This window comes from Mercenaria mercenaria, unplaced genomic scaffold, assembly GCF_021730395.1.
Source record: "Mercenaria mercenaria strain notata unplaced genomic scaffold, MADL_Memer_1 contig_1105, whole genome shotgun sequence".
NCBI lineage: Eukaryota > Metazoa > Mollusca > Bivalvia > Venerida > Veneridae > Mercenaria > Mercenaria mercenaria.
The window spans coordinates 57,198-72,175 of NW_026459080.1; the positions used below are offsets into that span (position 1 = coordinate 57,198).

The window sequence follows — 14,978 nt, forward strand, 5'->3', positions numbered from 1 at the left end:
ACCATTTTTTTATTAAAACCCACGCCGACGACCAACAATAGCAAAAAAATTCACCAAATTTTTTTAAAATTTTTGGCCTAAATATGACCCTTTTTTAAAAATTTTCTATTCGGGGAAATTTAAAAAAAAAAGCATTTGGGTTGTGAAAAATTTGGCCCTTTGGGCTTGACCTTTCAGCTAGCCAAAACCACTGTTTTCAGCGTTTAAAATTTTGGGCTTTTTTAAAATGAATTTAAAGGCAAATTTTTTGTCTGTAATCAAAACCCAAATTTTCCCCCTTTTGGTTAAATGGTAGCCCTTAAAAAAAACAAAAAAAGGTTTTCTGTGCTTTTCAAATTGTATTTTCCCCCTTTGAAATTTTTAAAAAATTTTCAAAAAACCCCGCTTGGCTTCAGGGTTTGTTTAAACACAAAAGCCAATCTTGAGGATACCTGAAAAAAAAAAGAAATCAGTCAAGATACAAATATTCTAAGGGGCGTTTGAAGAAAGTGTATGCCCCCAGGGTGGGGTTTTTTCCCCTGTCTGTATGACCTTGACTACTAATCCCCAAAACATTTTGGGGTAAATTTTCTTAAGCCTTAAAATTTAAAAATTTATGGTAACGTAGAGCAAATTTGGGACACCAGATAAAGTGACGGGAAAGAATTTAAAAAAGGGCCAAAAAACTTCCCAATGAAGGGAATTTTTTTTTGGGAAAAAAGGTTTTTGAATTTAAAAAATTTGTGATCAGTATAAAGCATAAAAAACAGATCAGGGGCCTAAATTTTAACCCTTTTTAGAGTTTTCCTTTCCAAAGTTTCTATAGATCATTTTTTTTTGAAATTTTTTTTAGGTTTTCACCGGAGTGACGAATTATACCCCCACAAAATGTCCTTGTCACAGAAACTAAAACCCCCGTCGAAGTGAACATGCTTGGCTTTTACCCCATGACCCCAAAATTTAAAAAGAGGAATTTGTTGGGGGATGATCAACCTCCCTTTTGAAGTTTCATGATCCTCGGCCGAAGGGTTCTCAAGTTATTGGGCTGGAAAAGGTTTAAAAAAGTTTCGGTCACTCTGCCCTTTGGGCCCTTTTGGAAAATCAAAAACAATTTCAAATCAAACTGTGGTAAGAAAACCCAAACCCCCCTTTTTAAAGGGTTTGTTAAACCTGGTTTCCCCAAACCTTCGAAGTTTTTTCTGGGAAAATGTTAAATGTCCCGGGTCATGTGCCCTTGGGCCCTTTTGACCTTTTCTGAACCCCAAAATCAGTAGGGGTATTGCGGGTCAAACCAACCCCCCTATATTCTCATTTAAACCTAGGGCCCAAGTGTTCCAAATTTCATCTGGAAAACCGTTTAAAAATGTTTGGTTTTTGTGAAACCCTTTAAACCCTTTTTCCTACTTGCGTCAAAGTCAAAATTTTTACTTGTTTTTATGATGTTTCATGTAAGATTTTTAGCCCAAGCGTTCTCTGTTTGGGGAAAAACCCGGGAAAAAGTTTAAATGTTTGGTCACTGTGACCTTTTCTTTGCCATGGGCCCCAAAGTGAATCTGAAACCCGTATTTTTGATTTTTACACCCGGGGTACCCAAAATTAAGGATCCTAGGCCCAAATGTTCTAAAATTATCATCCGGGGAAAACATTTTAAATTTTTTCCGAGTCCTTTTGGACCTTACCTTTGGAAAATACTGAAAAAAAAGGTAGAACTTTACCGGGATTTTATGTTTTTACAAAAGTTTTTATCAAAATTCGTGTTTCCTAGGCCCCAAACCCCTGTTCTAAAGTTTATCCGGGAAAACCCTTTTTCTGTTCCGAGTCACTGTTTACCTTGATCTTTGCCTACAGAAATGAAAGTCGAAACTAACCTTTCTTTTTTTGGTTTTTTACACCTGTGTTTCCAAAATTTTTTGATCCTAGGGTGCAAGCTTTTTCAAGTTTTCATCCCGAAAAATGTTTAAATGTTCAGGGTCAAATTTTCGACCCTTTACCCTTTTACCTACTGACCCCCAATTTTAAAAAACCCGAATGGATTTTTGATGTTACACTTTTGTACCCAAAAATTTTTTAAAATCGGTCAAGCCTTTTATGGTTATCTTTCGGAAACCAAAGACCCGTTTCAAAAAATTTCCTAGAAAATTTTAAACAAGACAAAAATTTGCAAGTTTCATTTCCCGACTGGGTCCAACTTTTGGGGCCCCAAAGTGTTTTACAAGTAAATTTTTTTTGATTTTTCCAGGTGGGGCCCCAGCTTTTTACCCCACATGGGCCCAGCTTCAAACTTGAAATAGGCAACATTCTGGCCAAATTGCATAAATTTTTGGGGAATAACTGTGGGGTTAGGTGTTCACAAGGGTTTTCCCTTTTATCTGGCTATGACCAGTTTTTGACCCCCCAGGCCCCGTTTTAAACCTGACCTTGGGCTTTATTTAAGGTTTAAAACTCTGAAAGAAAATAAAAAATTTGGGGGCACAAATTGGCCTCTAGAGTGTTACAAGGCCCAAAGGGTTTGGGGCACGGGGGGACGCCGGGCAATGACTGGCACAATAGGGTCAAACCGGCACTTTGGGGCTCTGGTAGCTAACAAAAAACAAAATTCCATTAAAAAAGCAGAAATTGGGTTAAATTTATCATGTGGACACAACTGATTCTGGGCTTTGCGACCAAATGTTAAAAAACGTTTTTCCCGCCCACAATTTGCGTTGATCATGATTTTGGGACTGTTTACCCTTCAGTAGTTTATTTTTTATAAGTACCCCTTTTTTCGTTTAAAGGTTCTGTGCTAATTTCATTATAGAAATTTAACAGGGGTTAAAGGGGAAAAACCTAAATGCCAAAAGCCAATTTGGGGTTTTTAATGGCACATCTGAATAAGCTTTTAAGACAAGGGGTTATCTATTTTTTTTTTTTTTAGCTTTGGTTTTACTGAAAAATTATTGATCCAACCCTCATTTTAATTTCTCTATATGAAAACAAATATCCTATTATCTTCTTTCAGTCATAATCACTGTGTTACTTTAGTGCAATTTTCTGAATGAAGTTTAGTTGAATGTAAGAATTGTTTACAATTGCTCTGTCTGCAATTCTAGTTTAAACATTGTATTGTGAAAAAAATATAAAGAAAAAAAAACTGATGATCTACCCATATCTAAAACTTTGGTATGGGCAAAACAATAATTTCAACCTACAGTAATATAGAATATGTATATGCCACTCTGTTAGTTTCTATAGGATGCCATAATGATTGGCTGTAAAAACTAATTGTGTTTATGGGGATGGGTTCTTCTTATTCCTTTGTTAAGGTCAACAAGCAATTTACCAATTGTAGTTTTACTATTTTAATATTAGTATCTCCATAGTATTTAGTATAACGCATCCTGAAAATACATATGAACAATACTTACTATAAATACTTACAATCATGTAAGACACAAAGTTGTTACACAAAATACCGTACAGTTCATATTAAGCACATCTCTTAATCAAATAATGACATCTGAGGCTCAAACATATACATGTGTGTGTATTGGCATATTACAGCTAAAATACATATACTTCAGGAAGTGTGTAAACTCAAATGTACATTGCGATGCAATTAATTAAAGGTTACAAATACAAATTATGCATACCAGGTTATGGACCTTATTGCACCATATGTCACAGCAATATCTCAGCACAGCATAACACACACACACACTGCTAACTGGTTAGAGGTCTGTAAATGATTAAATGGTTTATAGTGCAAATAGAGAATGAGACAGTGATATAAGAAAGTGATATTATGAAACAAAATATAAACTGTCTAAACAGAATGAGCCAATAGCATAAAAGATAAAATCATTACTAAGCACTTTATGGGACCATTGAATTGATAATTACAAACTGTAGTGAGTGAAATAAAAAACCTATATTTAATCCAATATTAATTCAACTGTTTTAAAATAAAAAGCTCAATACATGTATTCAAGGATATAGATTAGCAGGGGCTTAGTAGCCCATGGCCCCTAGATTTTGGGCTGGGTTCCTAAATTGTTGGAGAAAATGCCCATATACCTAATGTTAAACATTTATTTTTGACAGTCTGGGTCCCTAAATAAAAATAGCTAGTTTATATTCCTAGTATTCAGTTACATGACTATACAGACAATGACCAGGTATCTTATGAAAGACTAATCCAATGAAATTAAAGCATTTCAGAGGGAAAATTTTGACCTAGGGTCAAGGCACATGAATGCACACAAAACACAATAAAACTAACAAAGGGATATAACTCTTGATTTTAAAATATTACTATCCAAACCCTTAAAATCAGGGCTGTCACATATACATCCATGTTTTAATTTATGTGTATTTAACTATTCTAAAGCTGAAAATATTATCATCATATGGGAAGTTGTTTATGAGAAACCAGCTTACATGCATTAATCTTTAATAAAATTTTCTAAATTAAAAGAGGCACAATTTTGACAAGACTGAAGCTAGAGTTACACAACTTGCCCTGTGAGGTTATCTGATGACAGCAAAGTAATTTATGAAGGCCTAGTAGTTTTTGAGACACAGGCAAAACTGTTGCCAAAATCTCTAGTTTAAAAAAGGCACAATTCTGACAAAATAAAAGCTAGAGAGCTCTATGTGACCTGTCTGTGAGATCAACTAATGATGAAGAGACATGTGTGACTGACCTTTGAAAGCATTTCATAAAGTAGTGCTTGAGAAACCTGCTGATATGTAAAACTCCTGGCACATTATTAAACATGATTGATTAGTTTTTAAATTGTAGAAATTCCAGCTTTCTGCTTTCTTGTTAACATCAAAAATGTAAGAAACTTAAAAGGGACAAAAACTATTTTTTAGTATGACTTTCAAGCTTTTAATGGTGACAGAAGAGCCCAGGTATTACTTCAGGCAAGATAGAGCAGGCACTTGTTTTAACAACCAACACTATGTAAATTAGCTGGATAACTTTCCTGCATGAAAGAATGCTATACCCTAGTGTGGGTTTCAAATGCACAGCAACAAAGGGCAACTGATACCACATCAGTTGTGAAAAGTCAAAATATTTTCAAGCAAATAAAAGGTGTACTCTATATGGACAAACAGTACTGTGTGCTATCTAGTATGACATATTATATGATGAATTCTGAGAAGTAAAAGAGAATATGTACAGCATGTATGTCTTAAATATGCCCTACAGGTCTTAGAAAAGACAAAAATAACTTACTTTATTTCACAATTTAAAACTCTGTACTTGCAGACCTCTAAAAACCTGTGTTGACTGCAGTTTCATACCTTAAAAAGTAAAGCTAATGTTCAAACTTATCCTGGTTTATTAAAGCTATAGTTATGACAAAATGTAATATCAGTAATATGGTCTGTCAACTGTTTTTTCAGAAACAAACAATAAAATCTGCTTTAATATGAAGAATTATTAAATTATTTATAATGTGCAATACATTAAAACTTTTATTACTATCACTCTAAGATAAGAAGGAATATATATATATTTGCTACTATAATTCAGACAAAGACATAATTATATCTTTAGAATAAGGGAATTTTATAATTACTTCATTTTGAACATTTTATAAACTTAAATGACATTTTCATGGTTCTATATGACTGTATGAATTGTATGAATTCAAGAGGAAGAAAAAAAACTCAATGGCTTTTTTGTCACATACCACCAAGAATACCTGACTAAAATTGGACTGGGAAACAAGACGTCTGCTTGACGCCATGCTGCTATCTGCAGTTGACCGAGATTCCAGGACTTCAACTCTGTTCAACATTGTCCACTATAGATCTGTTACAAAAAAGATGTCACTGTTTAGAACTTTATTTATAATACAATATTAAGAAAACAGAAATAGTTGGTTTAATGCAACAAAACTACCTTTGAAGGGTTATAATAACTTTGGTTATAATTTGACAGCCAATTTTTTTTTTATCATGAACATAACTATAACTAAATATAAATTTCTTGCTATTTCCTATTTTTTATAATTGTTATCTCAATAATAACTCATATATTTGTCATAGGTTTAAATATCTGCTTAACAGTTTAAAAGGTATTATGGATTCCATTCCTTTTATTACCTCTCTTTATGACTTTGACAGTTGACTTGCAAAATCTCAGTTTGTGCATAAGCCCATATATGCAGCACTCTGTCCCAAAAGTTTGCCTTGACCAGTGGTTTTTTTTAGGTCTGGTTACTGCACTGAGCAGTATTGTTGTCTGTAATTTCTTCTGGCATTCTTCAACATATTAAATAGTTTTAAAGACATTATAATAAACTGTGATACCAAGCTTGTGTGATAAGAATGTTTCATTTGTAACTTACATTGCATAACATATGTAATATCACAAATATGTCAAATCAAGATTTCAAGCCAGATACAAAACCCCTAGAGGACTCTCGACTAGGGATTGGGTTACCTGATGACTATCATGCAGGCTAGGTGGCTTTCAGTTAATTTATTGGAGGGCAAGAGAATTCCCTTTACTTTATTATCCAGTAAACATATGTTCAATACAGACAGGTCATATTAGTTGTGTAGTTGAATAAGCGGTTCTCGTATCGGGTGGCCTCGTAGCTCAATTGGTAGAGCGTTGGCATGGTAAGCCGAAGGTCCGAGGTTTGAATCCCCATCGAGGCTGCACATTTTTCCTGAGACTGTTACATTTGGCGGCTCGTCCAGGATGCTCACCCTTGGGAGCCCATGCAGGGCAAAGCAGTTTGTATGGGGTGTGAATCTGAATTCAGTTAACAGTCTGCAGCAGACATTGGCCAGGAGTGCTAATGTCTCGCAATAAGAGGAAGGTGTGTAGCGGTTCTCGTATCGGGTGGCCTCGGTACATGTAGCTCAGTTGGTAGAGCTTTGGCATGGTAAGCAGAAGGTCCGAGATTTGAAACCCAGTCGAGGCTGCACATTTTTCCTGAGACTGTTACAGTTGCAATACTGTCAAACATACCCTTCGATTGCAGGCATTTGTCCGTATCAAATATAGATCATTGATGCCTATTTAATTTATTTTATATGTAAACGGGGTGATCATACTTCAGCCCTGACCGGGAATCGAACCGGGACCTCTCACATCTAAGGCGGACACTCTACCACGTCCCTATAAAATCTAGCTCAATAGCAAGGAAGTATAAGTGCACCCTTATACTCTACCCTACTACATACACCCCCTCCATTTTAGAATTCGTCCTCAAATTCCAGGAGTTTGAACCTCTATGGGACGTTCCAAGGTGTCCATTCACATCTACTCGTGAGTTATCTACGTTGGGCGCCAAATGTAACAGGCTGATCATACTTCAGCCCTGACCGGGAATCGAACCCGGGACCTCTCACACCTAAGGCGGACACTCTACCACGTCGCTATAAAAGCTAGCTCAATAGCAAGGAAGTATAAGTGCACCCTTATACTCTACCCACCTACATATATTAAAATCAAGTCTCATGCACATTCAGTTTCTTTTATTATATAGATGATAAAAAACACTGATACGAAGTAAACAGGGTACGAGTCGACCCCAAATAACCGTTGATGATGAATGTCTGCAATATCGACACTCATAAAATTATACCTAAATAACCGAATATTTCTACAATAATTATTACCAGCATGTCCCTCCAATTGACCTGTCAACACAGGAAACAGCGAAGATAAACAGAATTTATGTGCTCAATATTTCCTTTACACTCGCTTCCGCTTCGTGTCGCACTGACCCAAAGCGCGTGCTTTTGTATGATCTATTGTAATTGGTGATTATTCAATATAGCCCAAGACAACTTACCAATAACCTTAGATGGTAGATACAGCTGTATCTAGAAGTGATACGGCAGATTACTGGGTTGTGTTATAGAGGACGTCTAGCCGGCTGGAACGCTCCACAGGAAATCACCCTTTTCGGCTTCCGGTAGGGCTATCCTCACGTATGTCGGACCAGACCGGACAGGCACTACACTCCTCCCCGTCCTATAGAAGGAGGTAGTCTTAGACCATGGGAGTTAGCCATGGTCTCTTACTCTCAATAATGAGAGATTCCTGGGTAAAACCAGTACTAGTATTGCGGCTTTTCAGTCACAATACCACAACTACCGGTGACCATGAACATTTCATCCACAGTACACCGGGTTGAGCCCCTATGGCTTAACCGGACTCATCACCGTACATTGAGACTGGAGGGAGCTTCTCAATGTACAGTCTTTTTGCATTAGTACTTGCCAACTTGAGGAGGTCACCCCAAGATTGGCCTCTGGCCTCAGCTACCCTGGATGCAACCCATCCAATCATATAGGCATTGGACTTTTTACAGCGTGGCGGACTGAAATAAGGAGCATCCGTTTCAAGGAGCAAACGGGAAGACTCTAGTTTCCGGAGCATGTCTAGGTAGTCATTGGACTTACAGATCATACTTGTGAACCCAACATAAGTGTTAGGGAACACTTCTAACCATTTCTGTAATATGTCCAAAGACCCTGTAAAGCAGTGAAGGTGAATCAGCTGCTCCTTATTGACTGAGGGATGACTCTGTAACAAATAAAACATAGTTAACAGAGACTCATCTGAAAGGTTTGTCAAACTTCTGCAATGAATAACGAGCACATGCTCCGGTTGCAGCAAAGTCAGGACTTGCTCAACCTTGCGGAGCTGTTCAGCCCATTTTTCAGCAGGTTCAGTTCGATCAAGACCTATCTCCCCCAATCCTGCTACCTCCGGAAATTGGAGAACTTCCGCCAGCTTACTGAACCCTTTATCGGTAAGCGCCTTCCGGGGGTGGAGTCCCACGACCGGTACGACACCCTGTTCAGACCATGATTTAATACCCTCCTGTGTAGGGTAAGTCTCAGGGTCACAGAAAACCCCTACAACTCCCACGAGGTGAACCTCGTGAGACTCTAGCGGGTTCAGATTACTCATCTCTTTCAGAGATGGGTTAGTCATCCCCCACTCCCTCATAGTCCTGTCAAGGTGACAATGACTATCAAAGGCCTCAGGTAACTTAGGGAGATTCTGTTGATCATCTTGGGACAGCTGAAATAAGTGTCCAAGTTTCTCAACCTGATGTCGCTCTAACATTGACATCAATGACAATAGAAAGCGCCAGTGCACCAAGGCCGTGACATCATTACCCTCCGGTCTTAATATCACGTCCCTAGAAACCGACACCCCCAAAGTCCTACCCAAATCAACCATTGCCTGCACAGTGGAGGCATCTGGCTGCTCAACCGAGGATAGTGGACTCAGTGATTCAATATAAACCAGTAAATCACTGAGCTCCCGATGTGCTCCTAAAAGCCACCTGCAGCATAGCTTCAGGGCGCTTAACCTGCGTTGAGATATTTCATCTCCTGAAAGTGCCAGATTAAACACACCAGGCAAATGACAGAGAAGCGCATGTTTGCGACTAACACCTGCCCCACATCCTCCTACCGGACACCTAGGGCCATGCCCTGGTTGCCCTGTTTCTCCCAAAGACAGCTTTGGCCTCTTAGCAAGGGTTTCTCCACTCAGCGTATGCTGAACTGAACGGCCTTTAACATGGGACCCTTTCCCCAGACCAGCAGGCTGCTTACCCTTACCCGGCACAGTAATGACTAGCTGAGGCTTGTCTTGCCGAACAGAAGGTCTTTGTGCCCTCTCTGCCGGGCTTCTAGAAACAGGGCCTTGTGGAACCTGCCCTGTCCCAGAAGCACTGTGCTGGGTCTTACTCTCGTCTCGCTCACGCGGACGAGGCTTAACCGGACTAACCGGCTTCCCACTGCCTGAGGGTTTTGTTGGGCTGTTACCTCCCAACAACTTTTCGGCAGTTCCAGAAGAAACCGATTCTGACTCGCTGTCAGCTCTCCCCCAACAAGCAATTGCTGCTCTGCCGGAGGGACCGACTCGAGATTCTCACCAGTCCGTTCAATAGCCGGATCTGTCCCTAATCGGATGTCCTACTCTGTTCACGTGGGGCATCCTGCCACTTGGATTTACGAATGGGCCCCAAAACGGCTCACATTCTGGGAAATCCACTCACGGGAGTGACACTGTAGAATGTCTAACTCCCTGGCCAGATCCCTTAACCAACTGAACTTATGCCTGTTTCTGGCTTCACGGACATGGTCCAACAGGATTTCAAACCTGTTCGGTCGCCTACTAGAGGTGATTTTTACGGCCAGTTCCTTTGGGTTCATCAGGTTGCCCATCTTGAGCACCTTCATTGCCCTGCCCAGACCGTCCCTGTACTCTTCAGCCATGATTCTGAAAATAGACCCAAAAAATGATCAATTTTGAGTCCTCACTCTTCTTAGACAGTCTGGACACTTGTATTGATTTATGTCTAGTGCATCTGAAGCGGTTATGTTCACACAGGACCCATGGAACCACTCTTTACAGAAATCACACTGGATCATAAATCTACCCTGCCATGGCTTTCGACATAAGCAGTAGACTCGGTCGCTGCCTTTAGCAGCAGTTATGTCACCTGGATTTTGCTCCCAGTGCTTAATCCACCGTGGCACCTCCCTGTCCTTACACTGTTTTTAGTCTATCATGGTTTACTACCAAAACAGCATTTCTAAGTTTAACACGGAAGAGGAATGATGACAATTTGGATACTATCACCCCTGGTCCCTTCCATGGTGGACAGAGCTTGCGGCATTTACCCTTCAATACCGCAGTATCAAGTAGGTAGACCCTATCACCTACCTCATAATTCCTCTCAAGTAAACGCAAGTCATAATTGCGCTTCATTCTTTTTGAGGAAGTTTTCATCATTTTGCGGGCTATATCATGTGCATCCCGCAACTTCTGGACCAATTCATCTGAGTAATCACTAGGGGACTGGCTTTTACCCAGATGCTGAGGAAACATTAGGTGAACAGGCGCATTGACCTCCCGACCTAACATTAACTTATTGGCCGTAAACCCGGTCATACGGTTCACAGATGATCTCAACGCCCCAGCTATTTGCTGAAGGTGCAAATCCCACTGGTTTTGTGATTTGCCAATGAAACACCTAACCGCATCCATCAGAGTGCGATTATACCTTTCTACCTGACCGTTTGCAGAAGGTCTATACGGAGTAGTCCTTGCTTTGTGTATTTCAAGAACTTTACAGACCTCCGTAAACAGTTTCGATTCAAAGTTTCTGCCCTGATCAGAAAATATCTCAAAGGGCACTCCAAACCTAGTAAAGAAACCGTCCACAGCTGCCCGTGCAGTAATTTCTGCGGACTGGTTAGGGAGTGGTATACATTCCACCCATTTGGTGAACTGGTCCACCATCATAAGCACATACTCATTACCCCTAGGAGTTTTAGGTAAGGGACCTAGGAAATCAATATGTACTCTTTCCATGGGCGAACCTGCCTGGTACTCAGTCAATCGGCACTTTCCTTGCCGATCGGCTTTCTTATTCTGATTACAGGTTTCACATTGCGACACGTACTGTCGAACGTCCCTGCCTAACCCAAACCAGACAAATTTCTCCTTAACCCTCTCCTTAGTGCGTTTCACACCCTGATGCCCCGAAGATGGAAGTCTATGGTTGAGTGCTATAGCTTCCTCTTTCAGGCTTTCTGGTATAACAAGACGAATGTCATCTTGTTCTGAGTCATTCTGATATAAAACACCATCTAACAGAAGAAATTGTTCTTTGTTTAACCAATTTGACTTAGCCCCTGGACTGGCACGAAACAGATCGGACGGATCCGGATCTATTCTCTCTCGTAACCAATTCAAAACAAACAGCAATTCCACATCCTGTTTCTGAGCATCTCTCAAATCTGCTACTGAAAACCCCCAACTACACAGCCTTGATTTATCCCTCAGAGTTCCCTGATCTGGTACCGGGGTCGAACTCTGAAGGCTAGACCCCTGACTCTGTGTAGAGTCGGAGTTACCTGTCGCACCCGTAGGTACGGCAAGTCCTTTGTCCTTTCCGGGGGATCGGACCTTATACTGTGCACTTGGTTGCCCTGCAGTAGACACTGAACCTGATTGTCCAGAATCGACTTTATTACCGAGACCCTTACCCGCCTCAGTCTGATTTTTGGCACCCTTCCTCGTGGTTACCATATTAATGCTTGTAACTTCAGTTCCTGGGCTGTGCTCAGACACCTCCCAGGGAATGAGTTCTACAGCATCCCTGAACATATCTACCACAATAGGGCTTACTCCCCCAGAGTGGTCTACATCCATGCCAGATAAAATTACTTCATCTGGTAGGCTACTCTCAGATATGCATTCTGCATCTGAGACTTCTATTGCAAGGGCTGGCTTGCCACTCTCACCTTCAGTCTTAGTGGTGGTTCCGTCTTGATACCCGTAGACAGTCGTTCCCATGCCTTTGTTGGTCCCAGGCTTCCCAGATGCTCCGTGATGGCCACCCACAGAGGTATTGTCTGGGTTACCCTTATTTACCAACGGCACTGCGTCGTCTACATCTTCATAGAAGTTTTCCCAACTATCATGGGCCTTCTTACAATATTTACACCCGCCACAAGGCAACTGTTCCAGTCGTGTACCAGCATGATACTCTTCGCAATGCCCATCCTCAGCCGGCATTCTAGACAAAGCGTCAGCATTACCATGCTCACGACCCGCCCTGTGCTGCAGCACCATATTATACTGAGACAGCTCCTCTAGCCATCTCGCCAGTTGACGTTGAGGCTCTCGGAACCCCATTAACCACCTTAAACTCGAGTGGTCAGTCCGTACAATAAACGGTCTGCCAAGTAAATAGTGTCTGAACTGCCTGGTAAATCTAACTACAGCAAGCAGCTCCTTTCTTGTGACACAATAATTTCTCTGCTCTTTTGTAAGAGCATAACTACCATATGCAATGACCTTTTCTTTGCCATCCTGGACCTGAAGTAATTCTGCTCCAATAGAATTATTAGAGGCATCCGTGTCCAGGATGAATTTATCAGTTTCGGTTGGCAAGGCCAACACAGGCGGCTTCGTCAGAGCTTCTTTTAAAGCTTCAAAAGCTCTAGCCTGCTCTTTCCGCCATACAAACTGACGTTGGCCTGTCACAGCATACAGAGGTTCAGCTAACTTCGAAAAGTTCTTAACGAAGCCTCTATGGTAGTTCGCTAAGCCCATAAACCGTTCCACATGCTTTGCACATGTTGGAACCGGCCATTGCTGGACCACTTCAATGTCAGTCTTAGACATAGCTAAGCTATTGCCACTGACATTCCTTCCCAAGAATTCTATATCTTTCTGAAAAAAGATACATTTCTTAGGCTTCAGTTTCAGCTTGTATGTGCGAAACCTCTGCAAGGCCTCTTTCAGATTAACCATATGGTCTCTGAAACTTTTACCAAGCACTACTATATCGTCCAGAAAGGCTAACACCGCTTTCCATGTTAGGCCTCTGAGGACTAAATTCATAATTCGGGCATATGTAGCTGGTGCTCCACATAGACCGAATCCCATTCGCACATGCTCAAAAGACCGTATTTCGTTATGAAGGCAGTCTTTTTCCGGTCTTCTTCCTGATGGGAACTTGCCAGTAGGCAGAGTTAGCATCAAGCTTCGAAAACCATACACTCCCGGACAGAGTGTCTAAACAGTCATCCACTAAGGGCAAAGGAAACACATCTTTCTGACATTTTTCATTTAAAGCTCTATAGTCAATGCACCATCTGACTGTGCCGTCCCTTTTCCGGATAAGTACTGGGGCTGAAGCCCAGTCAGATATTGACTCTTGGATGACCCCTGCCTTTAACATTTTATTGAGGTGGGCCTCTTCCTCACCAGCAAAACACACAGGCGTGCGCCTCATGCGTTGCTTAACTGGTTCAGCATTACCCGTTTCAATAACATGTTCCATTGCAGTAAAATTACCAAGATCAAACTCATCTTGAGCAAACACATCTTGGTACTCAATAAGCAACTGAGCCAACTGCTGCTGTTGCTCTTCATTCAGATGTTCACAGGAATCGGAGTATACTTGCTGAAGGTGGGGCGGGAGAGCACTATCACTCTCCGGCCTAGGAACAGTGTCATGTTGCCGACCCAGATCAGAAATCTGATTTATTTTATACTCCTCATCCTCCTCCCCCACTTCAATAATTTCGGACACTGGATAAGCTCTCCCTATCTCAGATCCCTTTGAAATTAACTTATACCTATCAGTGGGGTTTACAACACAAACTACTGGATCAGTGAACCCTTCCCTGACCACCCTAGGCTTCCATACCTTAAACTGGTCTAATGGCTCAATGACATAATCAGTAAGTTCTGTGTCCATTTTACATTTTACATGGGCCACCGAATGAGGCGGAATAACCCTGCGTTTAGCCACAGTAACCCTGGACACTGAAGGAAAACCGTTTATGCTATCAACATCAAGAGTTATGTGCATGCCGTCAAAGATTATTATACCCCTACCCATGTCTAAAATCGATTGGCCTTTATCACAGAGAATGTCAAAACCTAACAACATTTGTTGTTCTATTGGGGCAACATATACATTCTCCTTATACCATTTCGATCCTATTTTCAACCGGACGGGACCAACAATGTAGCCGTTTAACCATAACTCCCTCCCAGCAGTCATAAGTTTAACCTCTTTGACCTTAGGGGGCTTATGCCGCAAGGAATTATAGACCTTGTCTGAAATAATTGTGACCTGGGCAGCAGTGTCCACAATTGCTTTTACCGGTTGATCACCCACTTGAATTCCCATGGAAAATTGAGAGGCCGATTTTACCTGGCATACAATAACATGCTCAAGATCAGATTCAACCTCCACCTTAACCTGGTTATTACAAGTGCTATTACAGTGGTCTTTCTGTTCTTCCGGAACAGGGAATTTATCTAGGGTCGGGGTGCCACTGCTTTGTCCGACCCTTTGTAGTTTAACCGATCCTGTTGATCGGTTCTTTTCTTTGGACAGTCCCGGCGGAAATGTCCCTCCTTGCCGCACCCATAACACCGAAAAGGCCCTTTCTTAGCTTTAGGCTTTGGCCTATCTCGGTTGTGCTTAACTGCC

General features: G+C 41.0%; 2 protein-coding genes across 2 annotated transcripts; both read right to left on the reverse strand.

Moving 5' to 3' along the window:
- Positions 1 to 2,919: 2,919 nt before the first annotated feature.
- On the reverse strand, positions 2,920 to 10,230 carry LOC123551281 (uncharacterized). Its single transcript, XM_053532321.1, has 6 exons — positions 10,115 to 10,230; positions 7,782 to 9,857; positions 6,076 to 6,234; positions 5,661 to 5,782; positions 5,201 to 5,268; positions 2,920 to 3,694 (listed from the first exon to the last, which is right to left on the reverse strand). The coding sequence occupies exons 1-2, from the start codon at positions 10,228 to 10,230 to the stop codon at positions 8,138 to 8,140; spliced, it is 1,836 nt and encodes a 611-aa protein (XP_053388296.1). The 3' UTR covers positions 2,920 to 3,694; positions 5,201 to 5,268; positions 5,661 to 5,782; positions 6,076 to 6,234; positions 7,782 to 8,137.
- Positions 10,231 to 13,445: 3,215 nt separating this feature from the next.
- On the reverse strand, positions 13,446 to 14,672 carry LOC128551460 (uncharacterized). The gene has a single exon (XM_053532322.1). It carries the CDS (start codon positions 14,670 to 14,672, stop codon positions 13,446 to 13,448), a length of 1,227 nt encoding a protein of 408 aa, XP_053388297.1.
- Positions 14,673 to 14,978: the final 306 nt, after the last annotated feature.

Coding starts and splice junctions, on each gene's coding strand:
- LOC128551460 (XM_053532322.1), bottom strand. CDS start 14,672: ATGGGAATTCAAGTGGGTGATCAACCGGTAAAAGCAATTGTGGACACT.
- LOC123551281 (XM_053532321.1), bottom strand. CDS start 10,230: ATGGCTGAAGAGTACAGGGACGGTCTGGGCAGGGCAATGAAGGTGCTC. Junction 9,858..10,114: donor TCTAGTAGGCGACCGAACAG/GTTTGAAATCCT, acceptor TCCCTCCGGCAG/AGCAGCAATTGCTTGTTGGG.